This window comes from Zonotrichia albicollis, chromosome 1, assembly GCF_047830755.1.
Source record: "Zonotrichia albicollis isolate bZonAlb1 chromosome 1, bZonAlb1.hap1, whole genome shotgun sequence".
Taxonomy (NCBI): Eukaryota; Metazoa; Chordata; class Aves; order Passeriformes; family Passerellidae; genus Zonotrichia; species Zonotrichia albicollis.
Genome location: NC_133819.1, coordinates 16,829,232 through 16,851,546, shown reverse-complemented (window position 1 = coordinate 16,851,546; position 22,315 = coordinate 16,829,232). Strand labels below are relative to the sequence as shown.

General features: G+C 39.8%; 1 protein-coding gene across 1 annotated transcript in view; it reads left to right on the top strand.

Moving 5' to 3' along the window:
• Nucleotides 1–22,315, top strand: part of APBB1IP (amyloid beta precursor protein binding family B member 1 interacting protein) — a 66,911-nt gene that overhangs the window by 17,859 nt on the left and 26,737 nt on the right. The window contains exons 4-9 of the mRNA XM_005480336.4: nt 293–594; nt 6,030–6,107; nt 9,003–9,162; nt 12,768–12,889; nt 19,690–19,764; nt 20,894–21,037. Of these exons, the coding sequence (XP_005480393.2) occupies nt 293–594; nt 6,030–6,107; nt 9,003–9,162; nt 12,768–12,889; nt 19,690–19,764; nt 20,894–21,037 (881 nt within the window). The remainder of the gene's footprint in view (nt 1–292; nt 595–6,029; nt 6,108–9,002; nt 9,163–12,767; nt 12,890–19,689; nt 19,765–20,893; nt 21,038–22,315) is intronic.

The window sequence follows — 22,315 nt, the reverse complement described above, 5'->3', positions numbered from 1 at the left end:
GCTGGATCAGGGCCATGTTTGTAACATCACAAGGGCCTGAGACTGTGCCACTGGAACTGAAGCTTCCTGTCCTGTTTAGTTTGTATTCCCAGAGTTCCTGGTACTCTGAACTTCAGTGTGTGCAGATTAGTGGCTGTTTCGAAAGCATGTTTGTTTCTTGAACCCGTGTAAAGTGTTGTTTCCTTTCCTATGACCCTGTAACCTTGCCTTCTGCAATTTAATCTCTGCTGAACTGGGAACAGTGCTTTGCATTGCTCTCACTCTCTGACACATTGTGTGATTTTCTTTACAGAATCCCTAAATGCCCTAGAGGACCAAGACTTGGATGCTTTAATGGCTGACCTTGTAGCAGACCTTAATGATGTTGAACAGAAAACTTTACAAGCCCAGAAAACTTCTTCTTGCAACCAGCAAAGTGCAGTCACTCAGCCTTCAACAGGCTTGAATAATGACATTTATTCTAAAGTTAGTCCCTATGTTACCATTACTGGACAGTCTGTGGATGATTTGCCCCCTCCACCTCCACCACCAAACCCTGAACCAGAACTTCCACCACCACCACCACCACCACCTCCTCCTGAGCCACTTACTCAGGTAAGTCTGAGTCAAACCTTATTTTAAACTTTCCCTAGTTCTTGGACTTATTGCCCATTCCTTCATCTTTCTAATCATCATTTTGATAGCCCAATACAGGCATAATCATTGCAAATGGTTTATTGTAACAGAAATCTATCACTGAATTCTTTTAAGAAGCCCTGATCAGTTAATATCTTCTTATAGAGAGCTTAGTTTTGGCATCAGTGCAAAGCATGGCCAGTGATCTCCACTTGGTGAAGATGTCACTACGTGCGTTCATTGCAGTCCTTGCTATTTGTACTGATGAGAAAATTCTGTGGATGTTTCCCAGCTCCATCCCTGGCCTAAATAGGAAAAGCAGTGCATTTGTGGGAAACTCAACATTTGCTAGGTGACCAGGTCCAGGGACAAGCACAAAGCACAAGAGGTACCTCTCGTGGTCCTAACATGGAATTACTGCTCTTCTTGGTTTGTCTTTGAAAGAAAGTAATGAAAACTATCTGGAATAGGGGACAAATGCTCTTAGAAGGTGTCAAAGTTATCAGTAGGTAACTATTTATAAATATTTGTAGTCATAAATAGTTAGATAGTATATAAATATAGTTATAAATAGAGCAACTGGTTTGCCTGTATCTAAAATTTCAGACTTACTGCAACCTCTTTCATGTTGATGTTTCTTACAGAGATGTTTTAACAACTGAAATAAAATGTGATATTTGTAGTATTTTTTTGACATGAAGTTTCAGGGGGGCAGATAATGTGAGAATTCTCTCCTCTCACAGCCCTGTGAGAAGAGAAGGCATTAAAAGAGTGATGCAGCCCCCCAAAAAATGAATCTGAAATCTTGAAATACACAAATATATCTCTTTCAGTATTCACGTTGACAGTAATTATGATTGAGAGAAAGTGTTTACATTTAGGGAATGGAAATATTTTAGGGACCGTGAAAAGTGTCAGTTGGTTTTGCTTAAAACTGTGGTCAATTCATTGCTGTTTAAAAGCCCATGTGAACTGAATATGATGTGAACTGAATATGAAGTGAACTGAATATGAATCACCTCAACATCACTGCTGCCCCTGGGTTTGGAATCATGCAGCAGACATATTTAGCAAAGGGAACAGAAAATTGGATAGGAAAATTGGATATGTCTGATGACATAAAAAGTGGTTCACTAGATAAAGCTTCATTTGATGCTCAGGGCCTTTTAACACTGTTTGAAGAATGAAACTCATAAACATGGGAGAAGCTTTGCCATTTTTCTACACCTCAAAGATAATAGTTCACTTCGTGTCCTAAAGGAATATCAACATTTGCAAAATACCAGCTAAACAGCTTCAAAAGCTGAAGTATTTTATGTACCTAGTACAACTGATATAGAAGAGATGCTATCAAAAAGAGTTTTATCCATTTCCTTCAAAAATTTCCCCATCTTGATTTAGACTCATGATCTTTAAGGAAGTACCAAACTTCTAAGTAGTCTGGTTTGTCAGCTGACAAGTATGGTCTGGAAGGGTGGCTGGGTAGGTGGGCTGAGACTGGCCATTCAAGGGCTAGTAAGTTGACATTTGCTGGCTGGTAGCAAGTGAGATCAGCACTGGGGTTTATATTGTTTGACATTTTTGTCTGTGACCTGAGTGATGACATAAACCCCCACCTGAAACTGTGCTGAAGAAGCTTTTATTTAAGGGCACTGACTGTCAAGATCACTGGCAAGACCTTCAATGCAAGACCTTCAAGTGCAAGGGGACTTAAAACATGAGGGCCAGGCCAGCAAAATACTCAGAAACCCAGCAAGGTACAAGGTCCCACACCTGGGGTGTAATAACCATTTGTACATTTTGGGAAAGGACAGGCTGAGCAGCAGCCCTGCTGAAAAGGGGATCCTGCTGGGTACCACGGTGAATAAGAACCTTGAGTGAAAGATCATCTCAGCAGAGGAGACTGCCCTCTGTTGGGAGGAGTATGGCCAGCAAACTAAGGAGTTATTGTTCCTTTCTCTTGGCACTGGTGGTCCCACTGCTGGAGATGCTGGAGAGTGTGCATCAGAGAGCTGATGGAATGGCCAGAGGCCATCGTGCAGTGATCAGGGGCCAGCAAGGACAGGCTGAGGGAGCTGTGCTTGTCCAGTCTGACAGAGGAGGCTGGGAGTGATCTAATGACAGCCTAAACATACCTGAAGGATAGATGCAAAGCTAGTGAAGCCAAATTCTTCTGTAGTAGTGTTAGATCACCAACGTGGAAGGGGCAACAGCTACTTATTGTAGCTTTGTAGTCTCAGAGAGGACATTAGGAAAGTTTTTTCCACATCAGATGGAGGTGTAGCACTGGAACAGGTGATCAAGAGGGATCCCAGATTCCCTTTCTTTGGGGGCTTTCCAAGCTTTGCTAGGTGAAATCACGACTGACCTGATCTAATGTTGGTGGTCATTCTACTTTGGGCAAGAGCCTGACTATGGACCCTCAGGCCTCTCTTCCAGACAGCATTTTTATTGATGCTGGGATCTAAAGCTCACTGAAATCAGCCATGATGAATTTCTGTCCATTGAGTCTTGTACTGAGATAATTCTTTATTAACTGACATTGTGCATTACCTGAGGGTCAAACAAGATTTTAGAGTAGGAAGAGCATATACTTCCTAAACACAACTGGAATTCTATATGAAAAATTATGTAGCCAAAAGTCACTTCTCCCTCAGTTGAACTGTTCCTCTGAGACTGATCTCTAATGATATTCTGGTCTTTTTCCAGATTCGGGGAGTGTCAGAGAAGGATAGGAACAGGATGTAGAAGCATTTCTAAGGAATATAACAGCAATACTTTATTTCCTCATTAAGGCATTGGTTTGACTTTTCCTGCAGCCTTTGCCTCATTTCACGATACAGGTTGTATTCAAATACTAATGGCATACCCACTGTGGCTCACTGTCCACAAAACTGCCCACAGGGCTATTACACAGCCTGCAGTGTGAATGATGGAGGTAATAACCATTTAAAATTAATATGGAAAGAATCAATTTCAAATTAATATTCATTGTCTTGATTAGTATTTGTTTTGACATGACATGTCTGCTCAGTAAAATGAAATTCAGCAGTAAGTGGAATGTATTTTCTGTCATCAAAAACCACCTTCCTGTTAGCCAGATTCTTGATAAGTGATTCTTGACCCAATCAAGGCTGAAGTTGTGTTTAACACTTCTGGTTATCCACAGTCAAATAAGACCAGTGCTTATAATTGTCAATGCTGCTGTGATATTAAGCTCCTATTTTCTAACCCTTAGGTGTGCTAAAATAATGTACAGCCTTTCTTTGAGGGAAGCATAGAGCTGTCTCATAACTTTCCATCAACTCTGACATTTCTTTTAAAACTGCCCTTAAGCTAAATAAAGCTTCTTCATTTGCTATTGACATGATGACTTTATGTGCTTCTGTTTAAAGAGCCAGAAAACGTGGTGATGATCCTGTAGTGGGAAAAAAAATCCTGTAGCTTGTCAAAGCATTTCTCTAACACTGCTAAAATTTTGCATCTAATAGTTTATTTCCTTTTTCCGCATTAAGTCAAAGCTTATGAAACCAGGAAGGCTGTCAGGTGAGAGCTCTGTTGCATGGATTATACAATGGGAGAATTCTCTTCAGCGCATGCAGATGAAGCCTGAATTACATCTGCCTAAAATTTTCATCAGCAAGCCTGCCCACACCACACTCAACCACTTTGGTTAAGATGCTTTTCCTGCTTGCTTCATGTAAGTGGTAAGGGGAGGGTCAGAGTGTGAGAGGCTGTGTGCTTTTCCCTCTGTACAACCGTCAGCCTCCCTGCAGCAGCCACCTTTGTGCAACTGATTGTTTTCAACTACAGAGGCTTTTTTTGGAATAAGCAGTGCTGAGCTATAGCAATGCAAATTTCCACACCTGCAGAGAAAAAAAAAAGGGATATTTTTAACTGATTGCACGGTATTTATAGTGGAGAATTTGATAACAGGAAATGTGCTTGAAGCAGCAATAAAAAAAACAGATGTTTAGTTCAGTCAGTCAGGAGTACTTTAGCTACACTTGAACATGCCCCAAAACTTGGGATGAATAAGATAACCTTCCTTCTCTTTCTTTGCTATTGTATGATATCTCAGTAACAGGGAAGTGATGGCAATGCTTAGTTTCTTGCAAATGCATCTTCTATGAGTTGCAGTCAGTTCTCTTGGTGTGAAGACCACTAAAAATTACAACTTTAGGATAGCAAATGGGGGCTGAAGGTAACAGAGATCTTGTGTGGAAGCAGAACAGGAACTTTCTCCCGCAGTCCTTGACTGGCAGTTGGTAGTCTGTGAGTAGTGTAGCACAAAATCTTACCTCTTTTAAACAGAGGAAACTGTGAAAGTAAGAGAGCAACAGGGACAACAAAAATCAGCAGAGAGGCAAAAAAGCAAATACAAGACTGTCTTCAACAGAGGCAATACGGATGTTAAGTTGGAAAGAAACTGAACCCTCCAGTAGTACTGGAGGAGTCCAAGGCAGCCCCAGGAACCACATTCACTTGTTGTCCAAAATGTGCTTTTCAACTCCAAATGTGACTGGAGGAGAGTTCTGGAAGAGAGATGGCATAAAAGAACAGTCCCAATCTTGCAGCAGTCAGAGAGGCAACACCAGGCAGCTAGTACTACATTTGGTACATGTGACTAAAATTCCTAGCACCTGGGGATCCAGAGTCTTCTTGGATCACAAATGTTATTGATGTTAAGAGAGAGGCATGTTGTTGATAGAGCTGCTTTGTAAAAGGAGAGCTGGGTGATACTGAGATTTTTGGGATTCTTACTGTGGAATGAACTTGTGTGCTCCAACTGTGTCTGTGTTAATATGAATAGGTCCATTCATATAATATAAGCCAACTATTGGAGGTGTTCCTCTCAGTAAGTATCTGTGCAATAAGAGATCATATGTGACAAGTCAAAGAATTTAAGTAAATTAATGTACTGAACACAAAGTATAAAATTATAAGTGATGTAATTGCAAGCCAAAATTTCAGTATAATCCTACTTAATTTCAGTATAATCCTACTAAATTCTAGTTCTCTTGCCCTGATGAGAATCAAGTTTTCTTCCAAGCAGCTGCATGCACAATGCTATTTCACTGAGCCTGGATCTTCCTTCACCTTCTCTTTTGTATCAGCTGTATGTACAGAAACACAGAAGAGTTCAGTTTTCAGGCATTTTTGTAGCATTTGAGGAACAGATCATGTAAGAACTATATGGCTGAGCAGCAGCAGGGAGCATGGGACTTGTAAACCAAAGCTTTGGCTGAAGGATCTTAGGTCAAGGAAGTCTGGAAATTTTCTGTATGTATGAAGGTTGCTGTGACAAGCTTTATCTTCAGGATGTAAATATCAAGAAAAAACTCTTTTCAAGTAAATGTAAATTGCTGAGATTACTTAACAAGAAATATACCAAATATCTTGTGTCTTTTCAGGAAGAACTAGAGGCAAAGGCTAAAGCTGACAAGATTAAACTTGCATTGGAGAAATTGAAGGAAGCCAAAGTTAAAAAGGTGAGCCATAAAATAGTAAATGCTACCGTAAGAGCTACCACCTAAATATCTGTTAATATTCCTCTTAATAATGAATTTCTTACTAAAATGACTAGGATTTTCCATATTTTATCTGTAAAGATACTCCACTGAGCTCTCATCATCTACCTCAAGAGAAGGCTCTGGGTGAATGCCACTGCCAAGGGACTGATTTTTTAGAGGACTTGGAAAGCATTGCATCTTTTTCTTTTTTTCTGTGTTGGGGCAAAACCCACTGTTCTGATAAGTTGCTTTAGAGAAAGCAGAGTGTACATGAAAATGTTGCTGAATTATGCTGTGCTGATCCCAGGAGTATTAAACTTTTCTTTATGGTGGATACAGTGGATTTTGCTAATCCCTATTAAATTGATGAGGGTCTTCTTGCTAAATCTTTCCACAGCAGTGTAGTAATGAACTAGCATAACAGAAATTATTTTAGACCAACAAATTAGAAGCTGGAGGTGTTCAGTAACTCTGAATAATGGATGTAAACTAAAGACAGTCATGATCTTTCAGTCTTGCTTGAAGAAGATGGGAAGTGTTGGAGCCTGCAGAGCTTCCAGGAAGAATGGAAGTTTCCAATAAATTTGGGAATGTCCAGTCTTGAGGTGGTTTCCACAGAACACTTTACATTCATCTATAAATGCTCTTTCTGAGAGAATGTCTTGGGAGGATTTCACTGATGTTGACTTTGTAAAGCTCTGTAACTAAAGTTATGACTGCTCACTGGTCACACTCTTTTCCTTGTAATGTTAGCAATTCTTCTTTGGGAGACTTTGTCTTCCCAACTTCTTTCCCCCCTGTGAATATTTGTAACTATACAGTAGAAGGTGGGTTCAATCTTGTCACTATGTCACTATAATTGAATTACTTTGTCATTCTGGAGTTTTAAATTGACTAAATATTGTCAAGAAAGCTGGTTTTCTCTCTTTTACTAGAAGCAGAGGGCAGGGATGATGGTGAAATGCAAGTTCACCGCCTTGGACTTCAGGAGAGAAGACTTTGGCTTCTTCAAAGGTCTTGGAAGAGTCCCATATGGAACTTCCTAATGGGAAGAAAGGATCAAGAAATCTCGTTAATATTTAAAGATCACCTCCTTCAAACACAAGAGAGTTCCATCCCAGTGGAAGATGATCAGAAAATATTGTGAAGATGATCAGGAGTATCTCCTGAGAGGAGAGGCTGAGATTGCCTAGGGCAGAGAGGGATCTATGTGGTCCTTGTCTATCTCTAGAAAAACCTCAAGAGAGGGTGCAAAGAGAATGGAGCTGGGCTCCCTTCAGTGCTGCCTTGTGATGGGACCCGGGGCAACAGGCACAAACTGAAACGCAGGAGGCTCTGAACGCCAGGAGACACTTCTTCTCTGTGGGGGTGGGTGAGCCTGGCACAGGTTTCCCAGGCAGGTTGTTATCTCCTCCCTGGAGATGATACCAGACCATCAGACAGGGTCCTGGCTGTTGGTCTTTAGGTGGCTCTGCTTGCCTGGGCAATGATGGACTGATTGACCACCAGAGGTGCCTTCAGTCTCAGCTGTTTGGTGATTCTGTGAAGATGGAAGCTGCATGCATGTTTCTGAGCAGTCAGTTATAACCAGACATAAATCCCCTTTTGCCTTAAACATGTTAGATTATGCATGTACAACATTCTTTTTCTGTTTAATCTGCACTATGGCTCAGGTGCTTATTTTACAGAAGATTCTTCTTACAAGGATTGGAATCAAAGCAAGTTCATGGCTTTTGTTACATTTGTTTTTGCTTTTCAGAGATAGTGTAGATTTTCTCTTGAGGATCATAACTCTCCTTCTACATGATCTTTTACACAGAATGTCTCTACAGAACCAAAGCTTTTTATGCACACATTTAAAAATAAAGAACTATTTAAACAAAAATATGGAAAGTCCTCCCAACTCACCAGCAGTGTACAGACCTTATAGAGAATTATTCTACTGTTTTCAGTACTAATGGAGCATTTTAAGTACCTTCTTATAATGGACTTCCAGTTCTTTATTACATTTTAGGTACTTCAGCATTTTCTTGCATTGTTCCTCTCTGAAGAAAGTTCACTGTGTTTCTTGTTTAACAAATATTTCACCATATAAAGAAGTAATGAGTGTCTTAGGTTAATTTGGTCAGTTAGTAACTCATGAGGGGAAGAGGAGGGGATATTTTCTCTGTGGTGGCCAGTGAAAGAACCCAAGGGAATGGCCTGGGACAGGCCCTCCAGGAAAGTGTTCACAGGCCTGACAGAGTTCAAGAAGCATTTGGTTCGAGAAGCTCTTGGGCACATGGAGCAATGCTCTTGGGGTTGTCCTCTGCAGGGCCAGGAGCTGGACTCAGCGATCCTGATGGGTCCCTTCCAACTCAGCATATTCTGTGAACTCATCTGTTTTCTTATTGATGACATCTGGACTATGGCCCATCTTAGTACAATCCAATTTCAGGCTATTTTGTTGGCATGGCAAGATTCTTCCATTCTTTTTCTGTATAAAATGAAATTTTCCACATTTATAGCTTGCATTAAGGACACTCTTGTCCTTTTGCACTTGGTTTCCCTATCAAGCATTTTCCTTAATTGCACATCTAGTAGATTTAGAGAAGAGATTAACTTCTGCTTTTTCTTCATAGCAATTTCACCTTTCCTGAAAACGTGTGTAGGACAAGGCTTCATTCTATTTTTAGAGAAAAGATCTTTATTTTGGGGAAAATTATAATGTGAAAATTTCGGAGCTGTTTTATTCTCTCAGCTTGCTTTGGGACAGGATGCCTTTGAATCAGTAATAACCTTCAGCATTTATCTTTCTTATCTGTGTTAGCAGATTCAGACGAGTCCTTTTGTTGCTCCTGAAATTAACTGCCTGTTCTGTGACTTTGTTCTCAGCTTGTTATCAAGGTGCACATGAACGATAACAGCACCAAGTCCCTGATGGTGGATGAGCGCCAGGTGGCACGGGATGTTCTGGACAATCTCTTTGAGAAAACCCACTGTGACTGCAACGTGGACTGGTGTCTGTATGAGACATACCCAGAGCTGCAGATTGGTGAGTGCTGTAGTCACATAGCAAATAGATAGAGGGCTGGTAATCTTAAAACATCAGGTAAGTGTTGGTAATCTTGAAAAGATAGTGACATTTCTCCTGCCCATGTGTCCCCTGATGTTGGAACATCGCAGGCTCTAAGCTGAGGGATGCTGCAGAAATATGTTTGGTATGTTTGTGCTGTAGAATTGAGTCCATTCAGCTGTGCTGTGACCTGCAGAAGGCTCCTTGCTTTTCACCATTTCCATTATTTTATTTTACACAAAATGAAGGAGCCATGTGAGTTTCAAGGTGATGACAAACCCAAACACACCAGTACTCAAATCCACTTTTTAAAGAGACAATGCTGTGCTGGAGTGCTGTCAGCAGGCATGTATTACATACTGTCCAAACAAATGTCATTAAACAAGACTCTGTGAGAAGTGTTTCAGTCATTTCTAATGCTCTTCATTTGTGGTAATAATTTTTCTAAGTGTACCTGTTTACAGGGCACTGCTCTGTGATGGGGTTGCAGCTCTGCTGATGGTAAGTTATGACTTACAGAGTAATTAACCTGGCCTCTGGGTCCTAGAAAACAGCTGTGCAAAACCTATGAATTGTTCTGTGCAACATAATAAGTCTTGTTTGAAAAAGGCTTCAAGTTTTCTTTCATTAAGTATTCTCTAATTGTGAAATATTTTAGAATCTTTTTATTTGCCAGCCTGAAAAGGTATTGGCATCAAAAGGAGAAGGAAAGTTACCACTGCTTTCTTTCAGAGTCACATGTGACCTAGAGAAATGGGAAGTTGTCAAACAGCCTTTAACATTCTCAATTGACAGTCTCCCAGCAGAGATGGGAAAATTCTCAAGTAAAGTCAAAGATCAATATTGCACTTTAAAAGAGTCCCAGGTGTAGTCATTCTGCTAAATTAAACAATAGAAATTTTAAAATAACTGGTAAAAAGCCTGACTGGTCATGAGCAAGGAGATGCTCATCTGCTTGTAAGAGTGGTGCAGAAATTTACTGCAAATCTGTTCTTCTACATGATTAAGATAATGATGCTGCATTCTTTTGTACCTGCTTATCTTAACTAAGAAAAAACTGGAAATGTCATTTGACCCTAGAAATCTGACAAAACTCACTGAATAATTTTGGAGTGTTTTCCTGTCTTAGAAAGTTGCTCCCTTTTTGTCCAGTGTGACTTGGACAAACATGTCTGAGTACTAGGATGACATCACAATAAGCATATGGTTTCTGAATCTCCATAGTCATTAAAAAGAATGTACTTGTGTTTCTGCATAATCTGGATAGATATTTGAATTTCCTATCATGCAGTTAAAACTGAAGGTATCAAGGAAATTGTTTGCTACAAACATAGGGGTAAATGGTTGGAATTTTTTTTGTGAAAATTCGTTGTGCTACTTTAGTCACAACTAATGCTAGGTGATTTTGGTTAGTGTTAGGGTATTGGTATAGGAAGGAATTACTCTTATAATAAATTAAAATTATTATAAAAGCCAGGACAGAAGAAAAATACAAAAGGAAGTAAACTTGTATCTGCTTCAGGAAAAAAGGAAAAATCTATTAACCCTGATGCAGTGATCTATTACCAGGTCCAGGTCTGCTAAGGATGGAGCCTTTTTGTTTGCAGAAGGCAGTTTCAATATGAATGGGATGGTACATGTTCTTTCTTCTGCTTCCAAGGCACAGCAACATGCAGTTAATTTTGTGCAAAATCAGAACAATATGAGCCATTCTTTATTTTCACCAGTATACTTCTTGGCTGCTCTAGATAGCTTTATTACCATCAGCACAAAGACAGAACTTTTCTGCACTTCATCTTTCTGCCTGCTTTCCACATTAGTATTAAAGAGAACAAAATTATGTTTACTTTAAGGAGCAAATCTGAGCAGCAAATAATTCTTGCTGCTCAGATTTGAACTGAAGGTCCAAGCTACTTTTATATCACAAGATCCTTACATACATATATGGTTATTTTGAAAGACCATCATTGCAAATAAAATAAACTACAGTTTAAAATTAAATACATGTTAAATATCACAAATAATCTCAGTAGTGAGATGTTGATATAACACTGGGCTGTAGGTGTGCCAGAATGCAATAAAGACTGTTGCAGTCTTATAATAGGCATCCAGATTTGACTTTTTTTTAGGTAAATTAGGTAAAAATACCCTCCTGAGGATGATAAAGTCATATTTTTCATACAAGAAAATCTTGGTGCAGCAAATGAACAAACAAAAATATATGTGGCAAAAGTTAATGTTACTGTCTGAGAATTGTTTCATGCCTATCTTGAAGTATAAGGTGCTGTTCATCCTTCAGACCATTACTGGGGTTTTATATAGTGCTTCCTGTTTCCAGTGCATTGCAGAAGTACTAGTTGCTAAATGAGGAGTGTTATGTTGTTGGTGTTATAAGTTACTGGGTCCCTGCAGATGGGTCTTGAAGCTAATCTCATTCTGTGAATTTAATTAATTCACCAGATAGAGGTTGGATGGGATGTCCTAAACCCTTGTCAAAAGTAACAAGGGTTAAAGAAAGCCTACAAAATGTATGTTTTGTTGCTTCCTCTGATGCTAGGCCAGTCTAGGCCATTGGAAGATTTGATCACCAGGAATGGGAGTATGGCTGTTCCCAGGAAATGGCCAAAATTCTACTGAAAATTTGAGCTGGGTGAATTCCCTATCCCAGTAATGAATTTATAGAAAAGTGCAGATTGGGACACTCCAAAATGACCTGTCAAGTTATGCTGAATTCCTTTTCCTTTAAAAGGAGTTTTATTTGAGCAATTTATATATTTTATCTAAATGAAACTGAAGTGCTTTCAGAGTTACCTCAGTTAACCTCAGCACACCCTGTGGCTTTTCTGGGTGGAGGAGTGGGGTTCAGAGCAGATCCGGAGGGGACAGAGCTGAAATTCTTGCATTTAAAATGGTCTCTCACATCCCTGGTAAGGATAACTACAGAGATGCTGCGTGAACCAGTATATCTTGACATTAGTTCTATCTTTGTTTTTTCCTACTCTGCTATTTCTGGTTTTAAATATAGTTGCTTAAAACCAAATATTTTCTTTTCAGTGCATGGAATTCTTCCTGCTGACGAAAAGCAAATCTTCATTGTAAAGAAGTAAAACGACAAATAAATTAATTCTTTACTTTTTTTAAAATTCATTAGACAAAGTTTATCTATATCCCTTCTTCCACCTCCCAGTCTGTGGTGCTGCAAACCTTAAAAAAACCAAAATCAGTCAAAAGCAGAAAGCAGTTACACCATGAAATACATGGGTGTAACTACTCCTGGTGGGTCACTGCTTCCATCCATCCCTTGCAATCTTCAAGCAGCAGTTCAGAGATTCAGGAGGAATCCAGGAGCGTGGCACAGCTACATAAAGTGTCTTCTGTAGCTGCTTTGCCCTTCCATGTGACACAATTTCCTGTGGTGTGGGACTGGTTCTGCTCCCATCTGTGCAGTGGAAAAGAGTGCTGGACTGTCCAGCCCTGAGTGAGGGAATCAGATAATGATTACATTCTTACACAGGAATTTCTGCAGCCTCTGGAGAGGGCAGAAACAGTTTGAATGTCTTACATTATCTTCTCTGTCTCTCCAGAAAGGTTTTTTGAAGACCATGAAAATGTTGTTGAAGTGTTATCAGACTGGACTCGAGACACTGAGAATAAGATTCTGTTTTTGGAAAAAAGTCAAAAATATGCTTTATTTAAAAATCCCCAGGTAAGCTAACATGGTATTTGGATAAGAGTCTAAACTAAGGTCCTTAAGTCTGCATGTTGCTTATTACATTAATGATTTCTTTCAGCTCTGTCAGTTCAGAGAAAGCAAAACTTATATTTTCAACTAAAAAACCCACCAGGATTTTAAATGCAAGGATTTGAAAAGTAGAGTTTTCTGATTCTTTTTTCTGATACTTTTTTAGAGTCCTGTCTGTAGAGGTAAAAGCTGAAGCATGTAGTTCACCCCTGTAGTACAAGCCACTGCTTAGGTACAGCTCTTAGAACTGTGTGAGATGGCACAGCTGTAAAAAACCTTTGTTTTTACTACAGCTTCTGCACTGTTCCTGCTGATGAATATAAATATTTCCTTGAAGGCCCAGTTTTTGCCAATTGTAAATAAAACTTCATAAAGGGTATACTTAATGCTGCAGAAGATTTACTGGGTTTTGTTTATACTGAGGAGAATTGGTTATCAGTAACTTGTGCGCTTTATCTTTGTAAAGGAGGGTCTGCACACTGAATTGCATCAAATTATTCAGATAGGTAAATACACAAATTATTGTATGATGTGGTCAAAGCTGTGTGTACAAACATCCTGGAACATGCAGTTGCTGGATTCTGGGACAGAGGATCTTTTCCCCATGTCAGCTGACTGTTAGCTCACTGAGCATCTGGTTTGTTCCGAAGGGCAGCAAGAGATAAATGAGCAATTCAGCACTGCCAAAAAAAAAAGGAGTCAAATATGTAATTTGGCAGCAAATCTCACCAAGCTGCTCATTAGGAAATTGGGGTTTTTTATAGAATGAGCCTGTATTTCAAATAAAACCTATGGAAAAGAAGTTTCCTTCATTGATATTAGTATCCACAATCAGGAAAAGATAACTTTTTCTGCAGTGTACATGGATTAATGTTGATTTTTAATATGAAACAGCAAAACCAGGTTTGGGAATACAATATGGTGGCTCAAAGTGTCCTCCTTTCTAGAGCACATAAACTTACCCAGCAGCAGAGGTTCAATTCCTCCTTTGATTCATACACTGTAGCGTTATTTGGGTAAGTGGTTTTTGAGCCCTTCCTCAAACAGGAAGTAAAACTTTGATGAACATTCTGCTGTGATGAATATTGCATTTTGGTTGCAATGAAATTTAGCAATAAACGTGACCTAAACCAGAACTAAACAAAAGTGTAGGTCTGTCCTTGTGTGTCAGCTGGATCTGGACAAGTCTGCAGTCATTGAGCTTTAGCCCCTCTGTGTAAGCTCTAAAATGAACAGTCTGAGCAAACTGGATCAGTTGTGGCTATCACACTGTTGAAATATTTTGCCAGTAATAAAGTCTGACCATCTGTCAGGCGTGGTAAACTCAAACATTGTGAATGGGGAAAATAGTACAGACATATCAGCACTTTGTGGCAGCAAGTAATCAGCACTGTACAGAGCTCACACTAAATACTGAAATATTGTAAAATACACATCTGCAGTGAGTCCCTGAACAGGCAAACCACACAGAAATGCTGAGTTGTGGGGGGTAGGGTGTTTGCCTAGCTAACTATGTACAGAAATTGCGGTGTAACCAAAAGGAAACTGAAATCTTGTGCTTGGGACTGTGTGCTTAGTATATTCAGCCTCCTCCTAACTCAGTCAAGGCTGCCACATAAAACTTATTTTGAGAGTACACAAATTGCAGAATGCTTTCTTTGACACACCCATGGTGCTAGTGCCAAAGCAGCTAATTCCTTGTTTATTTCATGCTCATTCTGTTGGAAGGATTTTGTGGGGATCTCACAGGTTTTTAACTTGCATATCTTTTTCTGGGAAAAAAGAAAGGGCAAATCCCAATGGTGGCCAGGTGCCTACAGTTTATTCTTAGACAAATTAGAGATACAAAATTTTCATCACAGATATTGGACACAACTAGTGCTTTAAAAAAATCTTATAAAGATGGGCAGATGCCTTCCTAAAACAAGAGGACCTCTGAAGAAGGTCTGTGTGTGGCCAATGTTTATTGTTTTCTTTTTGTGAACTAGTTATAGACCTATTTAACAACCTGGAATTCAAAGTGTTTCATTTTCTGAGGGGGAATTGAGATTCTGAAATGCAGGATTATTCTCTACATGCTGGCAGTATGTTGCTCAGTTAATGCCCGTGGCTTTTTTTTTTAAGATTGTAATTTTTGTCATGCAGCACTTGGTAGTTTTTCTGCAGCTTTGTTTCTGAAATATTTTTTTTAAGTTTTTTGAATCCCTTTTAGAAAAAGCTTTTATAAAATTCTCAGGTGTCCCCCTTGCCACAAAGATAGGCACACTTTTGCCCTCTGCTCACTGTGATATAATAGACCCTGTAGGGAAATTGCAGTAAAATACTGTTCCATGAGTGCCACCAGTGACTCATCTGCAGAGAGGGAGCATCACAAGTCTATGACTAAAGAGTGAAACAAAAATACATTCTGGTACATGGGAAAATAAAGAGAACCTTTACAACATTGTAAAGGTGATGCTTTGTCATATGGTTGAGTTATGCTGGTTTTCTCTTGAAAGGAAAGGTTGTCAGGGCTCAACACCTCTTTTCAAAAATCTCAAAGAATAATTCTCAGCTAAAAGGTACTACAAAAGGAAGAAAAATGAGGGAAAATGGTTGTTTTTAAGGTGTAGCTGAATCTAAACTCCTTGCTGTGAATGCTGGTCATGCTCTTTGAACGCTGTCTTTTAGTTCTGTTTGCATGAACTTCCATTTCCTGTGGGGGTTTTTTGATAAAATCAAACAGTGCAGGCAATGCCACCTATGTGTGCTTTTGGTTTTTTGTTTTCTTATTATTGGACAGTATTTATGACAATTATTGAAAGTCTGTACAGTGAGTACTTTATGCTTCTGCTCCCTCATATGTAAGCCAAAAGCTAGATCTGCACCTTCCAATGGAGAACACATACACTGAATTGATATTTTATTTCTTCTGAAGAGCAAGAGTTCCCAACAGCATTCAAAGCAGGTGGAGTAAGGGTTTGTAACAGCTTTCGTTACAAGACAGCTATAGCAAGTTTCATGCTTGAATATTTATCTGCTATCAACCAGGTGATACTTTTGTTTTTCACCAGCTTGGCCACATTTATAAATCAAGGTTTTCCTTTTGTCTCCACTGTTACCCAGTGATGGAAACATAAAAAGGTGACAGGGAACCTGGTTATTGAGTATGCTGACAAAAGCGCAAAGAAATAGAAGTGAGGAAAGGGAGGTGTTTTTCACTGTACTCCCATTGTTTTGTTATCTTAATTTCTCTCTCTTTTTGGAGTTTCAAAAGATCTTTGCCTTTAGGTTCATGTATTTTAGTTCTTTTATGATCTTCAGAGCAATTATAGGCATCTTCTAATATTTTTAATGGGCAGATTCCTAGAGGACACACCATGATATGAGTTGCAGATATGACCTTGTTCTATTTTTTCTGCACAAACCACGCTGCATTGAGTAGCAGTTGCAATGATCTGAAATGGGATGTGAGCTGGCCAGTTCTTGCCTCATATTGGGTGCGGGTTGGATGAGCATAAGCAGGCAGCCCATTGCTCAAAGAAGCTAGTCATGAGTAGGAAGCAGCTGCCTTGTTTTATGCACGCTGTTTGATCTGTGCTGTTGTGGATTTTTCAGATCTTCTGGAAAATCAATCCCAAGAGCTTGAAAGCAGAAATACAACCTAAGTGTAAGAGAAGGCAGAGGGAGCATGCTGTCTAGTAGCACCTGTTTTTTTGCCATGCAAGAAATAGTTGCTGCTGCATTCCCACTTGGATGGGTCTGTGAATGAAAAATGTGAAAGGTGTGAGAGAGGTGTTGTTTCATTTAGGAAATTCATTTTTTGAGTATAGAGACATGAACACCAATCAGAAAGTTTGATAGTGCTGTATTTAAGTACTGTTTTATCATGATCCAGGTTTGCTTTGCTTACATGCCAACACAGATGTTCTTGGACACTACTGAAAACACTTTCTATCTTCCACTGTTTGAGCATTATACAGTGCAGAGAGATACACCCTGATTATTTCTTTACCTGCCTTTCCACACCAAAGGAGAAGGGTATGTCCCTAAGTGGAAAGGTTTCATGCAGAGAAATAGTTAATTCTCAAATCTGTAGATATATGTAGGAAGTTGCCCTGCAGCTACATCTTGTCCCATTAATGACCTGACATCCCAAACCAAACATGCATTTCCCAGTGATGTCCTCACACAGGAAAGAGCTTGCCTTTTGTCATGACCTTTGACTACTGGACTTGAAATGACCTCTTCTGGACACATGTGGTTTGCCTCCTCTAGGATGAATGCTTCTGATCAAAAATAGCAGACCACACAGTAATGAAACAAGTAGTGTTCAGTCTGCTCCCCAGTTTTTTAGCCACTGACAAATATGTATATATGTACTTCCAGATTTCAGGAAAGAGACATAAAGGAGGTAATGAGTAATAAATGAAGTGTGTGTTGACAGGTGAAAGACAACAGTGTACATCTGTGTAACATTGGGTTAGGTGACAGAGCCCCTAATGAAAAAGCTGTGGCATTAGAGATCCAGCATGGATATCCTTACAAACTTTCTCTCTTTAGGATTGATTATTTCAGTACAGGGTGGTCTGGGCTTCTGCTAAATAAATGCCAGATGCCTCAATGTGAATCAGTTGTAGTCAGAGGAGCTTTGTTCCACAGAAGGCTGACTAAGTCAGATGGATGCTCTCCCCACAAGTTGATGAGCCAAGCCTTGTTGAGACAAAGTGTACTTGCCTTGATAAAACTTCATTGTGTATTTTAGTGGTTGTACTATGTCTTTATAATGACCTAGAGAAGAAGCCTTACAGCTTGCATGTCCCTGTGCTTTCCAAACACATCCCAAGGTCTGGAGGCCCAGCCCAGCCTGGCAGTGCCCTCTGAGGCTTCAGGGCTGCAGTGGTGCTGCCTCTCAAGGAGAGCTGTTGCACAAGCGCAGATCACTGGGCTGCAGTTGCTTAGAACTTTTAAGTGGGTTTTGTTTTGAGCTGATTTTGGCTTTTTTCCACTCTGAATATTGTCTTTAGATGTGACTGCAAAGCTGTGGTCCTTACTGGTAGCTTACTTACAGATTTGGACTAAAATTCTGTCCAGGCAGTCTGAAGCCAGCTGCATTTCCTAGGATAATGTCTATTGTATTGAATGTTAAAGTTTCTCACACTATAGACATGGCATCAGCATAGGCCACATTGCAGGTGTCTGTGTTTCTGAGCTTCCCTGATTTAATGTGAAGTTCTAAGAAAGCAGTTTTTAAAGAACTGGTTTTGAGATCCAGACATCTTCTGCTTCCTCTCCTGGTGCCCCTCCAAAAACGGTCTGCTCTGAGGCTTGCGTTCTGGCAGACATCTGTTCCCAGCACTGCTTGGAAATGAAGATGTGGTTGTGTGGAAGAGTAGTGTTTCACTTCAGATAAATTGCACAGCTGTAAATGTTGTCTACTGGCAGGGCAGATTTGCTGCTTGTTTGTTTGTTTCTTATACTATGGCAGCAGCCTGTTCCTTTATTTACACACTTCTCACTTGTATTTTGGTATTGTTTGGTACTTTTGGTATTTTTTATTTTGGTAATGTTTGCATTTATGCTGCAGTTTAGGTGTTGAGAAGTTCTAGGCACATAAACATGTTGTCGCTTTCTCACAGTCTTGAGACATGAAAAAACAGAGATGAAAAGTCAGATAAATTGAAAAACTGTAAACCACAAGAACTCTGAGTGTAACCATTCTGGCCTGTTGGGCATGGATCCAAATGCTACTTCCATCCTGATCTCCCTGCTTCCTTCACTGCCTTACAGTCTGCAGGCAGCCAGCTCTGCTTCTCTGGCCCTGCTTGCTGTGGAGCAAAGCCACTGCACATGCCCCAGCACACAAGTCCTAGCATCCTTCCTGCTTGTCAGAATCTGCACATAAATCCAAGTGCTGTCCTTTTGTCCATCTGTACAATGCAGATGGATTCAGACTGGTTATTGCTGTTTAACAGTGGGAGAATTTGTTTTTATGGGTGAACATGTCCTCGAGGCACTGTGGTTCCTTTTTTGTGGGGCAGGCAGGAAGCAGGTCCTCTGAGGACAGCTGCAGTGTCACACAAACAGAGGAGTGCAGGCTTTATTTTCAGTAGGCTGGAGCACATGTGCCAAGATATCATGGTGATCACTTCTTCAGATTTCTTCTAGATTTTTGAACAGTTTCTTCACTGCATAAAAGTATTTTGAAGAGGATGAGCAGGGGTACAAAAGTAGCAATAGTAACTTTGGATAAAGGCTTTCGCATATAAGCACTTTAACTAAAAATTGACAGCTGAGTTGTATCCAGAATGTAAGATACAAAGCATGCAAATTACCAGATTGGGTTGTAGGGAAAATGCTTTCTAGCCTTTTGATACTGCATTGTATTCATTGTACATCAGCCTGAAATCAAATGTTAGGTTCTCTACAACCTGTAATCATATAGGAAGCAATGAAAACGGGACTGCCAAAACCCAAACCCATTGATCCAGAAAAAGAGCCAAAAACATAAGCCACTGGTTTAAAGTTTTGGAGGCCATATTTACATGGGCAAAACCAATCTTGTATTACCTTTGGATTATATTCAGAATAAAAAATTAAAATTCATGAGCAGCAGATGTGTTAAACTTATCTGTTAGAAGAGTCCATAAGCATCTGTCTCTTGCACCTGCTGATTGGTACTCAGTATTGAAAGACTCAGTAACTATTGAGTGAGTTTGTGGATATCTAGTTACTTGTATTGCCAACTTTATAATGAACATTAACTTCTTTTGTGTCTTTGTCAGAATTTCTACCTGGCAAACAAAGGGAAGAAAGAAAGCAAAGAAATGAACGATAAAAACAAAGAGGCTTTGCTGGAGGTAAGCCAAATTATTGGGCTGCTGATGCAAATGTCACCAAAACTCCGCCACCATTTGCATCTGCTCTGCAGTAACAGCATGTAGTTCTTTGTGGGAAATGGTGTAACAACAGGAAATTCTGTGATCATTGGTGGCTTTGTATCTCGGGTTTAATATGTTGACTTTTCTCTGCATCAGCTGCTCCTCATTGAAAATGCAGATTATTCACCCTTAGGCCAGCCCTTGGGACTTTTTATTGTTAGTAAGGTTGATCAGTACCAAACAATTATCTTCAGGTTAGAAGTGGATTTACTTCTCAACTTATTAGCTGTACTACAACAGAAAAAGACACACTCACTTTTCCAGAAAGTTTGTTCCTTTCCTGCTCAAGTTTCCTTCAGATGTACACTTGAAAGAGAGAAAACCAGAGTTATTTGAAAGAAAAAATTATTGCAGTTCTCCAGGCAAGCAGTTTGGTAAAAGCTCACAAAGAAAATGCTTTTCTCAGGCGACTAAGGACTCACATTTCAAAAGTAGTGCATCTCATGAAGGCACCAGATGTTAACCAGCAGAGGTCCTGATGAATTCTAAGTGAAAACATTAAGTGATAAGTGTGTTGGCATGAAAAATTACCCAACAGTAAGCCCTTCAAGCAAACAATTAGTATATCTAATTAAATAGTGTTTTAAATGCTAGCATGTATTTGAAAGTGAAGGCAGAGATTGAGCTGTTTTTAGAACTCTTAGCAGTCTCTAAAGAATCTCTCTACCAAAGTATTTCTCTACAGAACCTATAAACACTGCAGTAGAGGAAAAAACCCAACAGTATCAACCACTCTATTCTACAGCCTTCACTGAGCCCATCTATGTCTAGTTAAAAGCCGTTGTAGGTTTTTGCTTGACCCCAAGGGATGGAGGTTTTGCAAGCCTTCTTTATCAGTGTGTGAGCACCCAGCATTAGCTTGGAAAAGTTTCCTTTGCCTGTCTAAGATGTCCATCCTCCTAGTAACTGCACTCCCCATGTTCATATGTTCACTGTCACAAGAAATGTCTTTATTTTTCAAGGGAGCATTTTTCTATTGAAAATGCTATATATTGATAGGATTGTGCTTAATGGGTTTATTTTGTGCATTATTATTCTTCTTGCACAGGAAAGCTTCTGTGGGACATCTGTCATTGTGCCAGAGCTTGAAGGGGCCCTTTATTTAAAAGAAGATGGAAAAAAGTCCTGGAAGAGGCGTTATTTTCTTCTACGAGCTTCTGGAATTTATTATGTACCCAGAGGAAAAACCAAGGTCAGGAAGCCAAATAATCCTTCTAGCAATAAAACAATTAATGGAGGTGAAAGTGTAGAACTCCCAAGGTGACATTTGAAGAGCACTGTCTGGTGCATCTGAGAGGGCTGAGATTTCCATGCTTCAACTTTGACTACACCACTTGTGCAAATACTAGAATGCAGTCACTGAATCCTCTCATGTTTTTCTCCTTTTGATTTCAAGGGATAGATAAAAGCATTGATAGAATAGTGCTCCTCTGGCAGGCAGGAGGGAAAAGAAAAACAGCAGCGCACCCATCAGCTGGTTGTGAGCTGCCAAAAGCTTCACTGTTATATGGGTTCCCTGTGAAAGAAAATCTTAAAAAGTTGTCAAGTAACCTAATTTCTTGTCACAAAAAAAGGTAGAATTTTACTTTGTTTGATACAGACTTACTGCACCAGTAACCAGCATGTGAAATGCTGTACTTTTTTAATACTGTGTACCTAGAGAATGTGTTGTGTCTTTTATGGTTTTATAAGACTGTCCTTTGTGTAGAAAGAAGTGAGTCAGAAGCATCTACCCAGCTGAATTAGATTTACATTTATTATTACAAAATATCTAAAGATGTTGAATTGCCAGCACTGGATGTATTGCACATAAGGGCGGCTGGCTTTTCATTTCTGCAGTGATGAGGTAGAACAGTGGATTCTGGGACTGGTGGTTTTTGGTTTTGGGTTTTTTTGTGTTCTGAAAACCACTTCTGTTACGACTTACAGTTCTGCTAATGCTTCATATTTAGAAATGCTGCTGCTGGTGAAGCTTTACTGTTAGGATTTTTGTATTGCCCAAGAATTGCAAGGCTGAGTTAGGGGTGAAGTCAGTAGCCCAGATGAGGTGCATGTATACCAATGCACACAGCTTGGGCAACAAACAAGAAGATCTGGAGGCCATGGTACAACTGCAGAGCTGTGATGTAGTTACCATCACGGAAATATGGTGGGACGACTCACATAGCTGGAGTACTGCACTGGATGGATACAAGCTCTTCAGGAGAGACAGGAAAGGAAGAAGAGGTGGAGGGGTGGCCCTTTATATTAAGCAAACTTTTGATGCCATCGAAATTGAAACTAAGGAAGATGGAGTTGAATGTCTATGGGTAAGAATAAAGGGGAAGGCCAACAAGGCTGACACCATACTGGGAGTTTGTTATCGTCCACCCGACCAGGAAGAAGAGGTAGATCACTTATTCTATAAGCAGCTAGGTAATGTTTCAAGATCATCAGCCCTTGTTCTTGTGGGTGACTTCAACCTACCAGA